The sequence below is a fragment of the Squalius cephalus genome (genome assembly GCF_949319135.1).
Source record: "Squalius cephalus genome assembly, chromosome: 7".
Classification (NCBI taxonomy): Eukaryota; Metazoa; Chordata; class Actinopteri; order Cypriniformes; family Leuciscidae; genus Squalius; species Squalius cephalus.
The window spans coordinates 7,261,455-7,275,610 of NC_137128.1; the positions used below are offsets into that span (position 1 = coordinate 7,261,455).

At 37.5% G+C, this 14,156-nt stretch overlaps 2 protein-coding genes across 2 annotated transcripts in view; both read left to right on the top strand.

The window, feature by feature from the left end:
• Positions 1-10,891, top strand: part of LOC307161782 (NACHT, LRR and PYD domains-containing protein 12-like) — a gene marked incomplete at its 3' end in the record, with an annotated part of 32,001 nt that extends 21,110 nt beyond the window's left edge. The window contains exons 10-16 of the mRNA XM_079876726.1: positions 1,055-1,228; positions 1,632-1,805; positions 2,072-2,245; positions 3,481-3,654; positions 3,835-3,996; positions 4,807-4,831; positions 10,715-10,891. Coding sequence (XP_079732852.1) covers positions 1,055-1,228; positions 1,632-1,805; positions 2,072-2,245; positions 3,481-3,654; positions 3,835-3,996; positions 4,807-4,831; positions 10,715-10,891 — 1,060 coding nt within the window. The remainder of the gene's footprint in view (positions 1-1,054; positions 1,229-1,631; positions 1,806-2,071; positions 2,246-3,480; positions 3,655-3,834; positions 3,997-4,806; positions 4,832-10,714) is intronic.
• LOC307161679 (uncharacterized protein) overlaps positions 1-14,156 on the top strand; it is a 396,018-nt gene that overhangs the window by 197,087 nt on the left and 184,775 nt on the right. The window lies entirely within an intron of this gene.

Here is a 14,156-nt window from a genome sequence, read left to right on the forward strand (position 1 = left end):
AGCTCTGCATGCGGGCTAAATATACACACACACACTATTAAGCACACAAGAAACACCTGAACACAATGAACCACATTTGTCCCAGTGAGCAAACCAAAGGTGACATTGACACGAAAGAACCTTAAAGTGTCATGAAACCCCTGTTTTAGCTGGTCGTTCACATCTCAGAGCTGGAAAAGTCTGAGGAAATGTGTGTGTAAAGCTGTGGAAAAGTGGGAGTGTAGAGGGCGGGAAAAGGGGAGACAACAACCAATAAAACACAGACCTGCAACACACTCATTATACAGACACATGAATATTAAAATATGACTGCAGAGGGAAATAAAATAAATGGATCTGAAGGCACCTTGATGCATTTTAAAAATATAACCCTATATAACACACTCACAAGAACGAGGGAGAATTGCAGAAGAAAGTTTAAAACATCTAATAATATTTTCATTAGATTTATGAGCACTTTAGTCTCTGAGTCTGAACAAACGACACGCGTCATTTTAACACAGAAATAATAAAGACATAGTTGCTTTTTTGTCCGTTGTTCTTTTAATTGTCGTCTACATCATTGTGTATCAGCACATTCAGCCAATCACACGCTCCGAAAGCACACTTCCTCCTCGCATTCAGCCAATCACACGCTTCTACCTCAGATACCGTGACGTCACTTCCACTTTACTTTTCAGCCCGGAAGAACCAAATTGCTCAGAAAAACTCAAAAATAACAATAAATAACAAAAATAGAGTGCTTTTATTATTTTCAGTGATGTGTAGCCTGTACATATCTGTTCACATCTCAAAAAATGTGTTTTAGGGGGTTTCATGACCCTTAAAAAATTATAGGAAATTAACGTGTAAACTAACATAAATAGATCAAGACAACCTTTGTATTGTTACAATGTTGGTAGTATATTTAAATGAACAATGTGTAGTCTTTCTCTGTGTTACCTGAACCTGGATATCCCTGTTTATTTGTCAGCAAAAGTCTGTTGGATGAAGCTAAACACGTTAGTTGATCATCATAAATCTGATTCATTTTCTTTTCTCTTTCTGTCTTCAGTCTGTATAGATGCAGAATTACAGAGAAACAGAGTCTCATCCTGACTTCAGCTCTGAAATCAAACCCATCACACCTGAGAGAGCTGGACCTGAGCTGGAATAAACTAGGAGACTCTGGAGTGAAAAACCTCAGTGATCTACTGATGAACCCACAATCCAAGCTGGAGAAACTACAGTTAGTATCATTATACTGTACAGCAATTACAGTGTGACTGAAGTTTATTTATTTGAAGACAGCAGGGCTGTCATTGTTTCATTGTTTATAGCAGTGCACTTTCTGGGTTTTCCCTATTGCTCACATTTTTATGTGTTTTTTATCTAGATAGTAACTGTTTAATTTCCAGCATTTGATACAATGTCCTGATTGTGTACATGCAGAAATCTGCCTTTTCAACAGAGAATAAAGAAGAGAGACGTCAAATAAATAGTTAAAATGAAAGAGAAGAAACAGTGTCTTCCAGCACACAGAACTAGTGTGACTGGGTTTCAGAACAGACTATTGGAAACTAAATGCTGCTGTAGCTCTTCAATAAGATGATCATCATAGATGTGAACTATTGTTATTTCTCTGTCTTCAGTCTGTGTGAATGCAGTATTACAGAGAAACAGAGTCTCATCCTGACTTCAGCTCTGAAATCAAACCCGTCACACCTGAGAGAGCTGAACCTGAGCTGGAATAAACTAGGAAACTCAGGAGTGAAGCAATTATGTGACGTACTGAAGGATTCACACTGTAAACTGGAGAGATTGAGGTCAGTCACATTCACAGACAAGAATCAAAATGCTTAAAATCACTTCAACAGTTTAAACTAAAACACTTTATACTCAATATCTCACAATGAGTCTAAATTCACATTATATTTCTGCAAACATGTTCACCTTAGTATTTTGTGATCTGGTGAAATAAAGATGAAGATCTCTCTTCCTCTGTTTTATTTGCTGATGAAGATGATGTGACTTTACAGAATAAGAGTTTTCTTTTCTTCTGTCTTCTTTTCTGCTCTCTCTGCTAATGTAGTTTAAGATGCTGTGATATGACAGATGAAGGTTGTTCTGATGTGACTTCAGCTCTGAAATCAAACCCGTCACACCTGAGAGAGCTGAACCTGAACGGGAATAAACTAGGAGACTCTGGAGTGAAAAACCTTAGTGATCTACTGATGAACCCACAATTCAAGCTGGAGAAACTACAGTTAGTATCATTATACTGTACAGCAGGGGTGGGCAAACTTTTTGGCTCAAGGGCCACACTGGGTTTTAAAATTTGACAGAGGGCTGGCCCAGTAGCAGATTATGAAACACGATCTCATGAAAGTGCGTATCTATACCACAAATTTTATTTCTCGTGCCATTTATGCCATATGGCAATCAATTTGCACTTCCAAAAGTCATACATTTGTGGGGGAAAAAACCCGAAATAAACGAATATACAAATTTATTTTAAGTATAATAAAATAAAACATAAAAAGCAAAGGCAGATCAGAACATTTAATGAACAAAACTGGGTTCTGTAATGTTAAATGGCAGACATGGGAGCGTAGTCGAAAGCCGGGCGATAAAGGTCGGTAAACGGAATCAGTCAGGATACATCCACAAATCCAGAGGAGCAAAGAAACTAAATAGCAGACAAATCAAAGGAAAAACTAAACGGGTGTGCAAGCGGTTACCAAACATTTTTTTTCTCTGTGAGTTTCCAAAAAAGGAAAAAACATTAACGTGCAACAAGTCTATGCGCTTAAGTCGCTGTCTGTTTGGTTTCCATGGTGACACGTCATTGCTTCACCGCAGCCACAACAGCGCTGAATGAATGATGATCTGCTTTTATGTCATTTTTCCTTTTTTACATTTGTTAGCTATGGCATGAAATATCTGATATTCCGATTGTCAAATATATGCAATGCAATATATATACATATACAGTATATATATATAACACAAAGTATTGCTAGAAAAAGGCAAAATGAATGCGATCTTAAGTCAATTTTTTAAATACTCGACGGGCCGGATTAAACAGCCTAACGGGCCGTAGTTTGCCCACCCCTGCTGTACAGCAATTACAGTGTGACTGAAGTTTATTTATTTGAAGACAGCAGGGCTTATGTTTCATTGTTTATAGCAGTGCACTTTCTGGGTTTTCCTTATTGCTCACATTTTATGTGTTTTTATCTAGATAGTCATTGTTTAATTTCCAGCATTTGACACAATGTACTGATTGTGTACATGCAGAAATCTGCCTTTTCAACAGAGAATAAAGAAGAGAGACATCAAATAAATAGTTTAAAATGAAAGAGAAGAAACAGTGTCTTCCAGCGCACAGAACTAGTGTGACTGGGTTTCAGAACAGACTACTGGAAACTAAATGCTGCTGTAGCTCTTCAATAAGATGATCATCATAGATGTGAACTATTGTTATTTCTCTGTCTTCAGTCTGAGTGAATGCAGTATTACAGAGAAACAGAGTCTCATCCTGACTTCAGCTCTGAAATCAAACCAGTCACATCTGAGAGAGCTGAACCTGAGCGGGAATAAACTAGGAAACACAGGAGTGAAGCACTTATGTGACGTACTGAAGGATTCACACTGTAAACTGGAGATATTGAGGTCAGTCACATTCACATACAAGAATCAAAATGCTTAAAATCACTTCAACAGTTTAAACTAAAACACTTTACACTCAATATCTCACAGTGAGTCTAAGTTCACATTATATTTGTGTAAAATTCTTTACATTCATGATTTGTTTGTAAGATAATCTCTCTTCCTCTGTTTGTGTCTTTCTAGACTAATTGGCTGTGGCATTACAGATGTTTCTTCTTTAACTCAGTCTTTGACTAACTCAAAAGCACTGCAGCTTTTAAAAGAGCTTGATCTGAGAGGCAATAAGATAGGAGACTCAAAGCAGCGGCTCAGAGACGTGATACGAGACTCAAACTGTGACCTGAGGTGAGGAAACATCACTTTAAGATATTAAAGAGATCTTCATTTACCTCTGATATGTGAACAAACCTTTCAAACATTCGTGAAAGGAAATTATCATTAAGCTTTATTGCAACAAAGGATTTGTGTGAGAACAAAATGTGAAGTTCTTGAAATGTTTAACACAAAGGAGGAAAGAGAACAAAAGTTCACTGTCACAGCTTTATACATCAACACCTGCTTTATTAACTGTGAAGTGAATCATTTCAGTGTGAAAACAGACTTGGTCAGATTGTAGGAAAACGCTGCACTCCTGCTAAAATCAGTGCAGTTCCAGCTTCAGCTCACAGCGTCCAGCTCACATGAGAAATGCCTCTGTCTCTAGTGTGTTTTTACTGTGACAAGCAACACGTCACACTACTTTACACTTACTTTACTCTCAGTTATTTACTAAGAGCCTACAAACATGTTAAACTAGAGGACAAACGGCTTTAACTAAAGGTTTGTGTTTGAACTCAAAATAACATTTGTATTTGCGACCTGTGGTTTATTCCATACGCCGTACACTCATTAGTTTCTCCTTTACAGAGACTCAATAGGAGTCGCACCGACACACACACACACACACATATGAACATGATTCAGGTTTTAAATCCATTATACTTAAAAACAGAAATATCTGTGCAAGATCATGTAAAGTCGGTAATTAATCTGATTACAGGAATTCAGTTTAACTTATTTTTACTAAAAAAAAAACAGTAATTGATATATAATAATAATAATTTGCACTTTGTTCCTCTGAACACTGATTGTTTTCTCTTCTGTTCCACTTTACAGTGTAGATGAAGATCAGTGGCCAAACGTCAGTGGATTGTTTAAATCATGGTTTAAATCTGTGAAATGATCATGAGAGGAGCAGAAACCATCAGGTGATCCACAGAAGAGTCTCACTACTGTCTATGAGGAGAAATAAATGTGTAAATGTGTTTCATACAGGTGGAAGAGACTCAGACTTCACAATTAAATAAAGCAACGTGTGTGTTAGCATGCGTATTAGAAACATGTGATATTGAATGATTGATGTTGGTTTATTATTCAGCCAAATGATGGTTTAGTTGTAATTAAAGTTGGAACAGAGGATGAAGCTCAGATGAGTGTCAGCAGAAATCTTCAGTTTCAGGCCTGCAAATATAATAATGTTAGTCTGCGGCCTTCGAAGGATGGATCTTCACATTGGGACACCGCTAATATATGCAGGTGATAATGATGGTGATGGATGAGTGCACAGCTGAACATAATTAGTGTCCGGAACAACAGATGAATGACTTAAAGGCGGCGATTTTTCATCCGATTTTGAGCCGAATTCTGACTTGTGCGAATCTTTTTCGGGTCGGGACGATTTTCAGCTTTGTCGTGCGTTGTTTGTCGTGCAGTGTTATCGTGTACCGGTTGTTGGAGGGTCCCGCAGGTTGTGCCGATAGACGATGATCAGAAGATGATCAGCTCGGCCTTATCAAGAGGATTTGACATTTCCAATTAATGTATTAAATTATTATTATTATTACTACTTTTATTATCAAATTAATATTACAATTAATTTGGCCCGCAATAATTTTAGCCTATAGCGCATCACCCCATAACCGACGAGCTGCGAGGAAAAATAAAAGATTTCTTAGATTAGCTTTTCATCATTTCAATAACAACTTGTTTTACATGGAATACTTCTCATTTCTTCACTACTTATGGGCCACAAGAGAAATATTAAGAAGAGAAATGAAGACAGTTATACCGTTATCAATTCCGTTGAGTAGATTTAGCTCATCGTCTCTGAGAGAATATGCAGTATGTACTGTTAATGCGGCGTCAGATGTTTTTACTTTCACTTTCTGTAGTGAATAATTGACTGGGGTTTGAGACTTCTTCACTGTCATAACTCTAGAGCAAAGTCTGCACTTGTGTGATATCCACTGGCTCACCTTCATGCTTTAAAATGGAAATATTTCCAATATTGTGCGAAAATTTCCTTTAAAATGATGGACAGATATTTAGATTTTGCATGCGTCATTTCCCTTGATGAAATCAAGTAGATTATTAAATAAATGAGTAAATAAACAAGTGCGCAGATCCCCGAGGAGGGCCTCGGACTAGCGGTTTGCAGAGGCCCCGTTGATTTGCACTAAAACTGCCTTGCTCCAATCCTCCATGTAAATCAAAATGGCTTAAACCTCACTGTATGCTGTATCTCGGCACAGCATTTGGACATTACCATATAAATATGAATCATTTTGTAAATTATTGATTTGACTTTATTAGAAATAATTTACAAAATTATTCATAGATGTTATCCTGTAAATGCAGCCATTAGTAGATATATTCGTGTTGTTTGTGATAAATGTACTTTTTGTAACGCAGTGGTTCTCAAACTTTTTACACCAAGTACCACCTCAGAAAATATTTGACTCTCCAAGTACCACCATAATGACCAATATGAATACAGTAGTGTAGTAGGCCTAACTATCCAGCTAAGGTTATGCACAGCTCAAAAATGAGGCAGCTTAATTTCTAATAAGAATATTTATCATTGTCAGCCACTTTAAACATTGTAAAAACACAGTTTGAACATTAACACTGCACTGTGCTGCTTACATACAGGTAAATAAAAAACTTGAATAATGATTCAATTCAAATGAATTGCACCTAAAGCGGGTCGCACACCGGACGCGCAGCTCAGCGCCGCGCCGCGCCACGTCTAGGACAACTCTCACCTGAAAATCCGATAACATCAGCAATTTTCTTATTTCTGTAAATAAATATAAAACTAAATGTATATTGCAGCACAGGGTGAAGTCCGTATACATTAACTACGATTTGAGACACATGTATATAAATATAAAACTATGTAAATGGCGCTCTGTGGCGCGGCAGGAATTTGAACACGGTCCTGAGCCATTGCTGGGCGCCGCGGACAGACGCCGAAAGGCGCCGCCGGTGTGTGTACTCTCATAGAGAATAATGTGTTCGAATTTAAAAGACGTGGCGCTGCGCTGCGCGGCGCTGAGCTGCGCGTCCGGTGTGCGACCCCCTTAAAAGTGAAATAAAAACTGTAGCCTACTGTACTTAAAATATTAAGTAAAAAAAAGTAGCTACTGTACTTAAATAAAAAAAAAATATTGAATGATTGATTGTATTGATATTTAACCTTTTTAAACGTACATTTAAAATATTCTGGCTGACCCCTGTGAGTTTTTCAAGGCGCTCATGTAACTTACACAATCTGATATGAATAAAATGTGTCGTCTAATTATAATGGAAATTATTATTATTTCCGCTTCCATAGACATCAGTGTGTATTTTACAAATTCTAAAATAAACATTATGTGGTTAAAAACACTGAATAATTGTGATATTTGACAGCGCCTGAGTGGCGCGCGTCTGGCTCAGCGCCAGCCAACTGCGAAAGCACATTTGAATTTAGCAGTTGATCACGTGATGCACTGGCCGTTCTACTCACACCGGTGTAATCGTATCGTGCGCTCCAGGGACCAGCCAAGACTGAGCACACAATAATAGACAGTAAAAGATCACACCGGTTTGATCTTACGTGCGAAATTCAGTGATTCCTCTGCGTACCACACTTTGAGAACCACTGTTGTAACGCATCATTTGAAGATATTAAACATTTATTTTTTGTCTTGCACCTTTTTTTATTTCTTTTTGGGCTGACTTTAAAATAGACATGACAAACTTTTAATTTAGAAACTCATGACATTTTTCTTTGTTTTCAAAATCCATATTTTTCTGACAAACAAAATTATATTATTCTTCTTTTGGCAAAGTTTTATATTCATAACAACAAAACTAACTCAAAAGAAACCCTCATCTATTACCTTTTATAATATTGATCTCACAGTATACATTGAAACTCTTTCAAACACGAGATCGCAAAACAAAAAGCTTATAAAAGCAAAAAAATGTAAAGCTTTTCAAATTCATGTAACTGACCTATCCCTAAGTAACCTGGACAATCTAGTAAACTTCAAATAAAGACCAATCAACGTTTCCTCAAATGATGTTAGGAAATTGTATCACAGTTTAGAGTCCACAGATGAAGAAGAGTCAAAAGGTTCCAATACTAATGTATTTAATATTAAAATAAACTCAGATAGTGTGTACTTAACACAAACAATAACCAACAATGAACAGAGGAAACACAGGAACAGATACGAACAGCCGACATGATTAAAGCTGGGGTAGGTAAGAATGGTCTAAAAAACTTATTTTTCAAATTTGTTTAAACTTTATGCATATATCAATACATAATTAAAATGTAAGTATTCTGAAAAAGAAAGTATAAAAATCGAGTGTATGTAGACCTCTAACGACTGTTTTAAAGACAGCTCATTATTTCCATTCAGTCCACCCTCTCCCTTCTGGGGTCCTTCCAAAGCCACGCCCTAATGTAAGATAATATAACGGTAACTAACGTTTTAGTAGGCTATGTAAATAATTATTCTAGCGATATGTAATGCTAAATAAGGTTTGCTAGTACATTATTTTAGCAACATGACAAGCCAGTGAATTAGCAGGTTTCAATTGTTGCTTTGCACAGTGCGTGACATTTTATCTGTATGTTATGCGGTTATGCGAGTCAATGGGCTCCGACGGGCTTGTTTATCGTCATCGGTCTTTTTCCGTTTACCTGTCTTTGTTGTATGAGCAGGTTCCACTCGAGAAACTGGTAGTTTTGGTTGTTTGTCCGCCATTAGCACAGCTGCTCGGCACACCAGCAATCTTGATTTTGAATGACGGTACGCGCTGTGCAAGAGAGGGGCGATCAGCGCGTACGCGAACTTGATTGACACTGCTAAGACACTCCTCCTGGCTCTGAAGGCATCTGATTGGTTCTTTACACTCGGACCGAGTGGCAGTGATTGGTCAGAGTTTTTACTGTCCTGCAGCTGCTACAGAGGTCTGATTGTTTTCATTCCTTTTTCTGAACACATAATGTATTGACTACTCTCAGGATGGAAGGACCATTTCACCCAGTATAAAAAAAAGTGTTTCTGAACAGGATTACCTACCCTAGCTTTAAATAAATATACACAGTAACAAACAAGTGTCAGGAAACGTGAACAAAGACAACAGAAAATAATGACAATCAAACCAAAAGTCCATGATAATGAAAACTAAACTGACAGTTCGTGACACATTTCCTGATGTTTACAATTCCAGTCAACAAAATTAACGTTCCCAAAATGGAAGACCTGCAAAAGGTGGATTAGTTTTACGATCTTTTCCTGATCTTCGTGAAGCGTCAAAGTAGTAGTTGCGTAGCTGTCAGTGGAGGAACAGAAAGCTCTCAGATCTCATCAGAAAGATCTTTATTTGTGATTCGAAGATGAATGAAAGTCTTACGGGTTTGGAACAACATGAGGGTGAGTAGTTGATGAATTTTACATTTTTGGGTGAACTAAACCCTTTAACAGCATTAGATGTAGGCATTGGGTTATTTATTGGAGTAAATGCTCAGAAAGCCTTGAATCCTTGGAGTGATTACCAGCAAGGGTGGTGGACCGAACGCTGACCGAACGCTTCTTGGGTGGGACATTACTGGTGTACTGAGTCCCAGTGTGGATGGTGATGTATGGGATGTGCCAACAGTTCAAGTCATAATATTGAATATCATTGCTAACTTGGAAGAGCTGTTAATTAGACAGTTAACCAAGACTTTGCAGAACAGCAGTATGAACGTCAGCTTTCTACGGTTTCTGTGGTGGCCAGATGGAAATATCAATGCAGATCCTGCAATGCTCGCACACATTTTCTGAGCTGTATCGTCCCCAAGCTGGGCCACATTTGCTCTTCTTAAAGGGGTCATATAATGGTACATGCACTTTTACAAGTTAATTGCATTCCCCATGATCAACGTCAATGCTTTCATGTGTGCGTGAATCATTTCACACACCAGACTGCTTTACAAATGAGGTCAGTATAAAGCTGGTTTTGCTAAAAGCTGCTTCTGGAAAAAGGATCCGTACCAACTATTCGTGTTCCTGCTGCACCTCCAGAAGAACAAGTGAGTGAAACGTTTTATTAACCTTTATATTAATCTTTGCAAATCGCTTGCACGCTTCACGATGAATGCAGCTATTTTTACACTCAGGGTACATTACGGCATGTTTTCTATGTACGACGTTCTCAATATAATTCATAATCCCACGTTTATAATGAACAACGCGTTATGGTTATTTTGTTATTGTGTTACAAACGGTGTACGCACAGAACAGAGGGGCGGGGTCAGCAAAGCTCATTATCATTTAAAGACACATGCACTCAAACGGCGTGCTGAAAACAGAGCTGTTTTTGACCAGGTAAAATGAGTGTTTTCTTACAATACTAATGAGAATTTTTAATTAAAGTATATTACAAACTTTTAATTTAGACCATAAAGCAGCATATTAGCTTGTACAAAAATGGCATTATATGACCCCTTTAAGGGTCATGAAACCCCAAAACACACTTTTTGAGATGTGAACATGTGTATCTGTTCACATCTCAAAAAGTGTGTTTTGGGGTTTCAGGCTGTACATCACTGAAAACACTCATAAGTTTTATCAACAATGGAAATTGGTTATTTTTACGTTTTTCTGAGCAATTTCATTCTTCTGGGTTGAAAAGCAACGTCGGAGCAAGGTCAGGGAGTGTGAGGTGGAAGTGTGCCTTCGGAGTGTGTGATTGGCTGCAGGCACGATCCTACATCAGCTGGTCCTCGAGCGACTCTGCATTTATTCATGAGAAAGAGCTCGTCCAATCCAATCACTGCGCTGGATTACTCATGAGATCATCGCATCACAGCGGAGAATTCAAACAACATGCGGAGCATGAGAGTGGTTTCTGCGAGGATGCGCCGCGAGGAGTTTAACAACACTCGCCACAGGGATTATATCGTTCATAGACAGACCGGAGTGAGCGCATTTCGAGTTTTTATGGACATATTTCATATACTCTAGTGCTCTAAACATGAACCAGCATGACACTTAAAGACAGCAGATGCTAATCAGGATTATTCAGATGATGTTATAAGCACAATCAAGCAAAAGTTGATGACTGCTTAAAATCTGTTAGGAACCGGCATCGACAGCTAACAGAGTTGTGTGCCAAATAGGGGTGTAACGGTACACAAAAATCACGGTTCGGTACGTACCTCGGTTTTAAAGTCACGGTTCGGTTTATTTTCGGTACAGTAAGGGAAAGAAATGCAAACATTAAACTGCAGGTTGTTTATTACTATAAACTTTTTTTAACAAGTTGTTTACACTTTTTTAAACACTTTTTAATAAAATATAATAAAATAGATATAAAATAAAAAAAGAATAAGAAATAAAATACTGCTGCAAAGTTCTCCACTAAATAAAATACTCTCAGTCTCAAACCAATATCACATAATAAAATATAATGAAAAATATAAATAAATAACTATGATTACAGTGCAGGAACAGAAAATAGCCCTATATTAAAATAATATTAAACAAATATATTAATGTATTATTATTTTTCAATAATCAATCAACAATCAATTTACGATTTTTTTTTCCACTTTTTTAATAATTATCAAAATAAAATATAGTCCAAAGCTATAGTACAAAGCTATTATTACCAGAGCATGTGATCAGAGCAGGTCATTTTACCATTGTTGCCAGCATGACTATACCAGCTCAGCAAACAGAAATCTAAGTTACTACTGAGAAATTTCACCTTATTTGAGCGGACTTTGCTTTTCCAGTGCGTGATCGGTACATGATTGGAGTGTTTGGGCCGTTAACGACAGAGCAGAACGCGCAGCGCAAACACGGACTCGAACATTGAGCAGAGAGCGCAGCGGGCCGACACACACACACACACACACACGCGCGCGCGCGCGCCCACGCCACGGAACGGAGAGTGCGGCGGCGCACACGAAGCGGAAAAGCTTTTTTTCGCCCTGCAGTCTATTTCATTGTTACAGTGACGACGGGTAAAACACGGGTAAAACCGGTAAAACCAGAGAATGTCTAATAGGAAACAACATTAGAATCAGCTGCAGGGCGGGATTTGCGCTGAACGCGGAGACTTCCGCCACTTAATATGTTCGTGTGGAAACACGAAAATGTACCTATGTTCCGCACACAAAATATTGCATTCAGTCATTCGGTACACACGTGCACCGAACCGAAAGCCCTGTACCGAAACGGTTCGGTACGAATACACGTACCGTTACACCCCTAGTGCCAAACAGGGCTTTTATGGAATTAATTTTGTTCCAATAATAATGAACGTAACTTTTCAAGAAACAAATTAAAATATAAATTGAAACTGAATAAAACATCTTTGAAACTGAAAAAGAATAAATCGCAGGCAAATTTTTTGACTTCGTTTTTAATACACTGCATGTTTTGCTAACTATTTCTCATATTGCGTTCGCTGATCTGAACTTACAAATGCGCTTCCAGAGTTTTCGCTTACGCTTCTGAAGTTTTCGTTTACGCTCCCAGAGTTTTCGTTTGCTGTTCTGACACATTTCTCTCGTGGGGGCGGGGCTAGTAGCAGTGTGCTCTTATTGGCTACTGAGTTTTTGATTGACAGCTTCTTCACCTGGAAGTGAAGACGTCAGTGCTGTGTTTATGTGTGGATGTGAGCGTCTGTAAGCGCAGCTTTCTATTTCATTTTAATGATATTAAGTTTATATCTGTATTTTTTTGCTGCTACACTATATTGTTGAGATGATTTCTTATAGAAGGAATAGTAGCCTACAGACGAATCATTATCATTATCATTAGCCATCGTCGCCATCAGGATACTGGATAGCCTACTCGTGGTAAGTCAGATTTATTTATTTTTAATCAATACTTTACTAATGCTATTTATAATACAGTACTGGCTTTTTTCAGGTGGAGAGGCATTTTAGAGCTCAGTGAGAGCCCATAACATTATACAGCTGAGCTGTGTTGTCCTGATTTAACTGTTAGCCCAATCATTACATGACTTGTTTATCTACATTCGGTTACAGTCTTCGATTTGATCATATTTCCCCCCAGCCACCCCAAACAACATTGGGCTAGAGTAATGTACAGTATCTGTACTGTAGCCTACAGTACAGTATCTGTACTGTAGCCTACAGTACAAAAAGTACTGCATCAGTCAATGACCGATGCCAAAGGACCAGAGCGCTGTCAATCACTGCCTGATTCAACTTTGGCAATGTAAAGCCTTTTTTTTTACCATGCCAGTAAAGCTATTTAAACCTGAATTTCTCAATTGCTGATTAATTTGCGATGCAGAGTTTTTGAAAGAGGAGAGACACGACTTGACCACAGAACACGTCTCTGTTCATAACATGTAAACACTCAATTATTTTGAATCTTGAAAATTATTTAATTATTTAGAAATTATTTATTCTGATTACTTTTGTGTGATAAAGATGACTGATAGATAAAGCTATTATATGTAGCTAGTATGAGTAAATGCTTTTTCTGTGTCCATATTTGACTAATAATAATGCCAAAAATTGCACTTCAAATGAACATTTCTGAGAAAAATGCTTAATCTTTAATAGTCTTTAATAATAAATATATGTCCAAATTAAAACCTTAATACATGCAAGTAATTATGACTGAAAACATCCAGCAACTGGGGAATACACAGCCATGGATATATGTTTATATATAGGGCTATACAGCCATCTACTGGTTACACAACAGTATTACAGATGATAAATGCTTCATGACTCCCGAGGTAAATATTTAAGCTAGTACTGTAAAATCCCTTAAAACATTTATATAATTTGTTTGGAAAAAATATTTTAAATCTGCAACTTGTTACTGTATGTGGGAGTTCAAAGTAGTTTGTATTGTTAGATTATAATACATTTCCTCTCTCATTTTCCAGGGAGTGGAGCAACTTTTCCATAAACAAAATTCTGATGCTGACACAGAGTGATGCTGATGGAGTGATAGTACCAGAGATCCACTGTCCCTGTCAGAAAATAATCTTACTTTGTTCAGACACATCACCTTTGAATGACTGGGATCTTGATCTTCAGACACCTGATTTATTTTATTTTAATATAAACTAGCAAATATTTTAATTTCCTCTAGATTAAAACAAACACAGTTCACAAGAGGTTGCACTTTATTCTTATTAGTCTATGC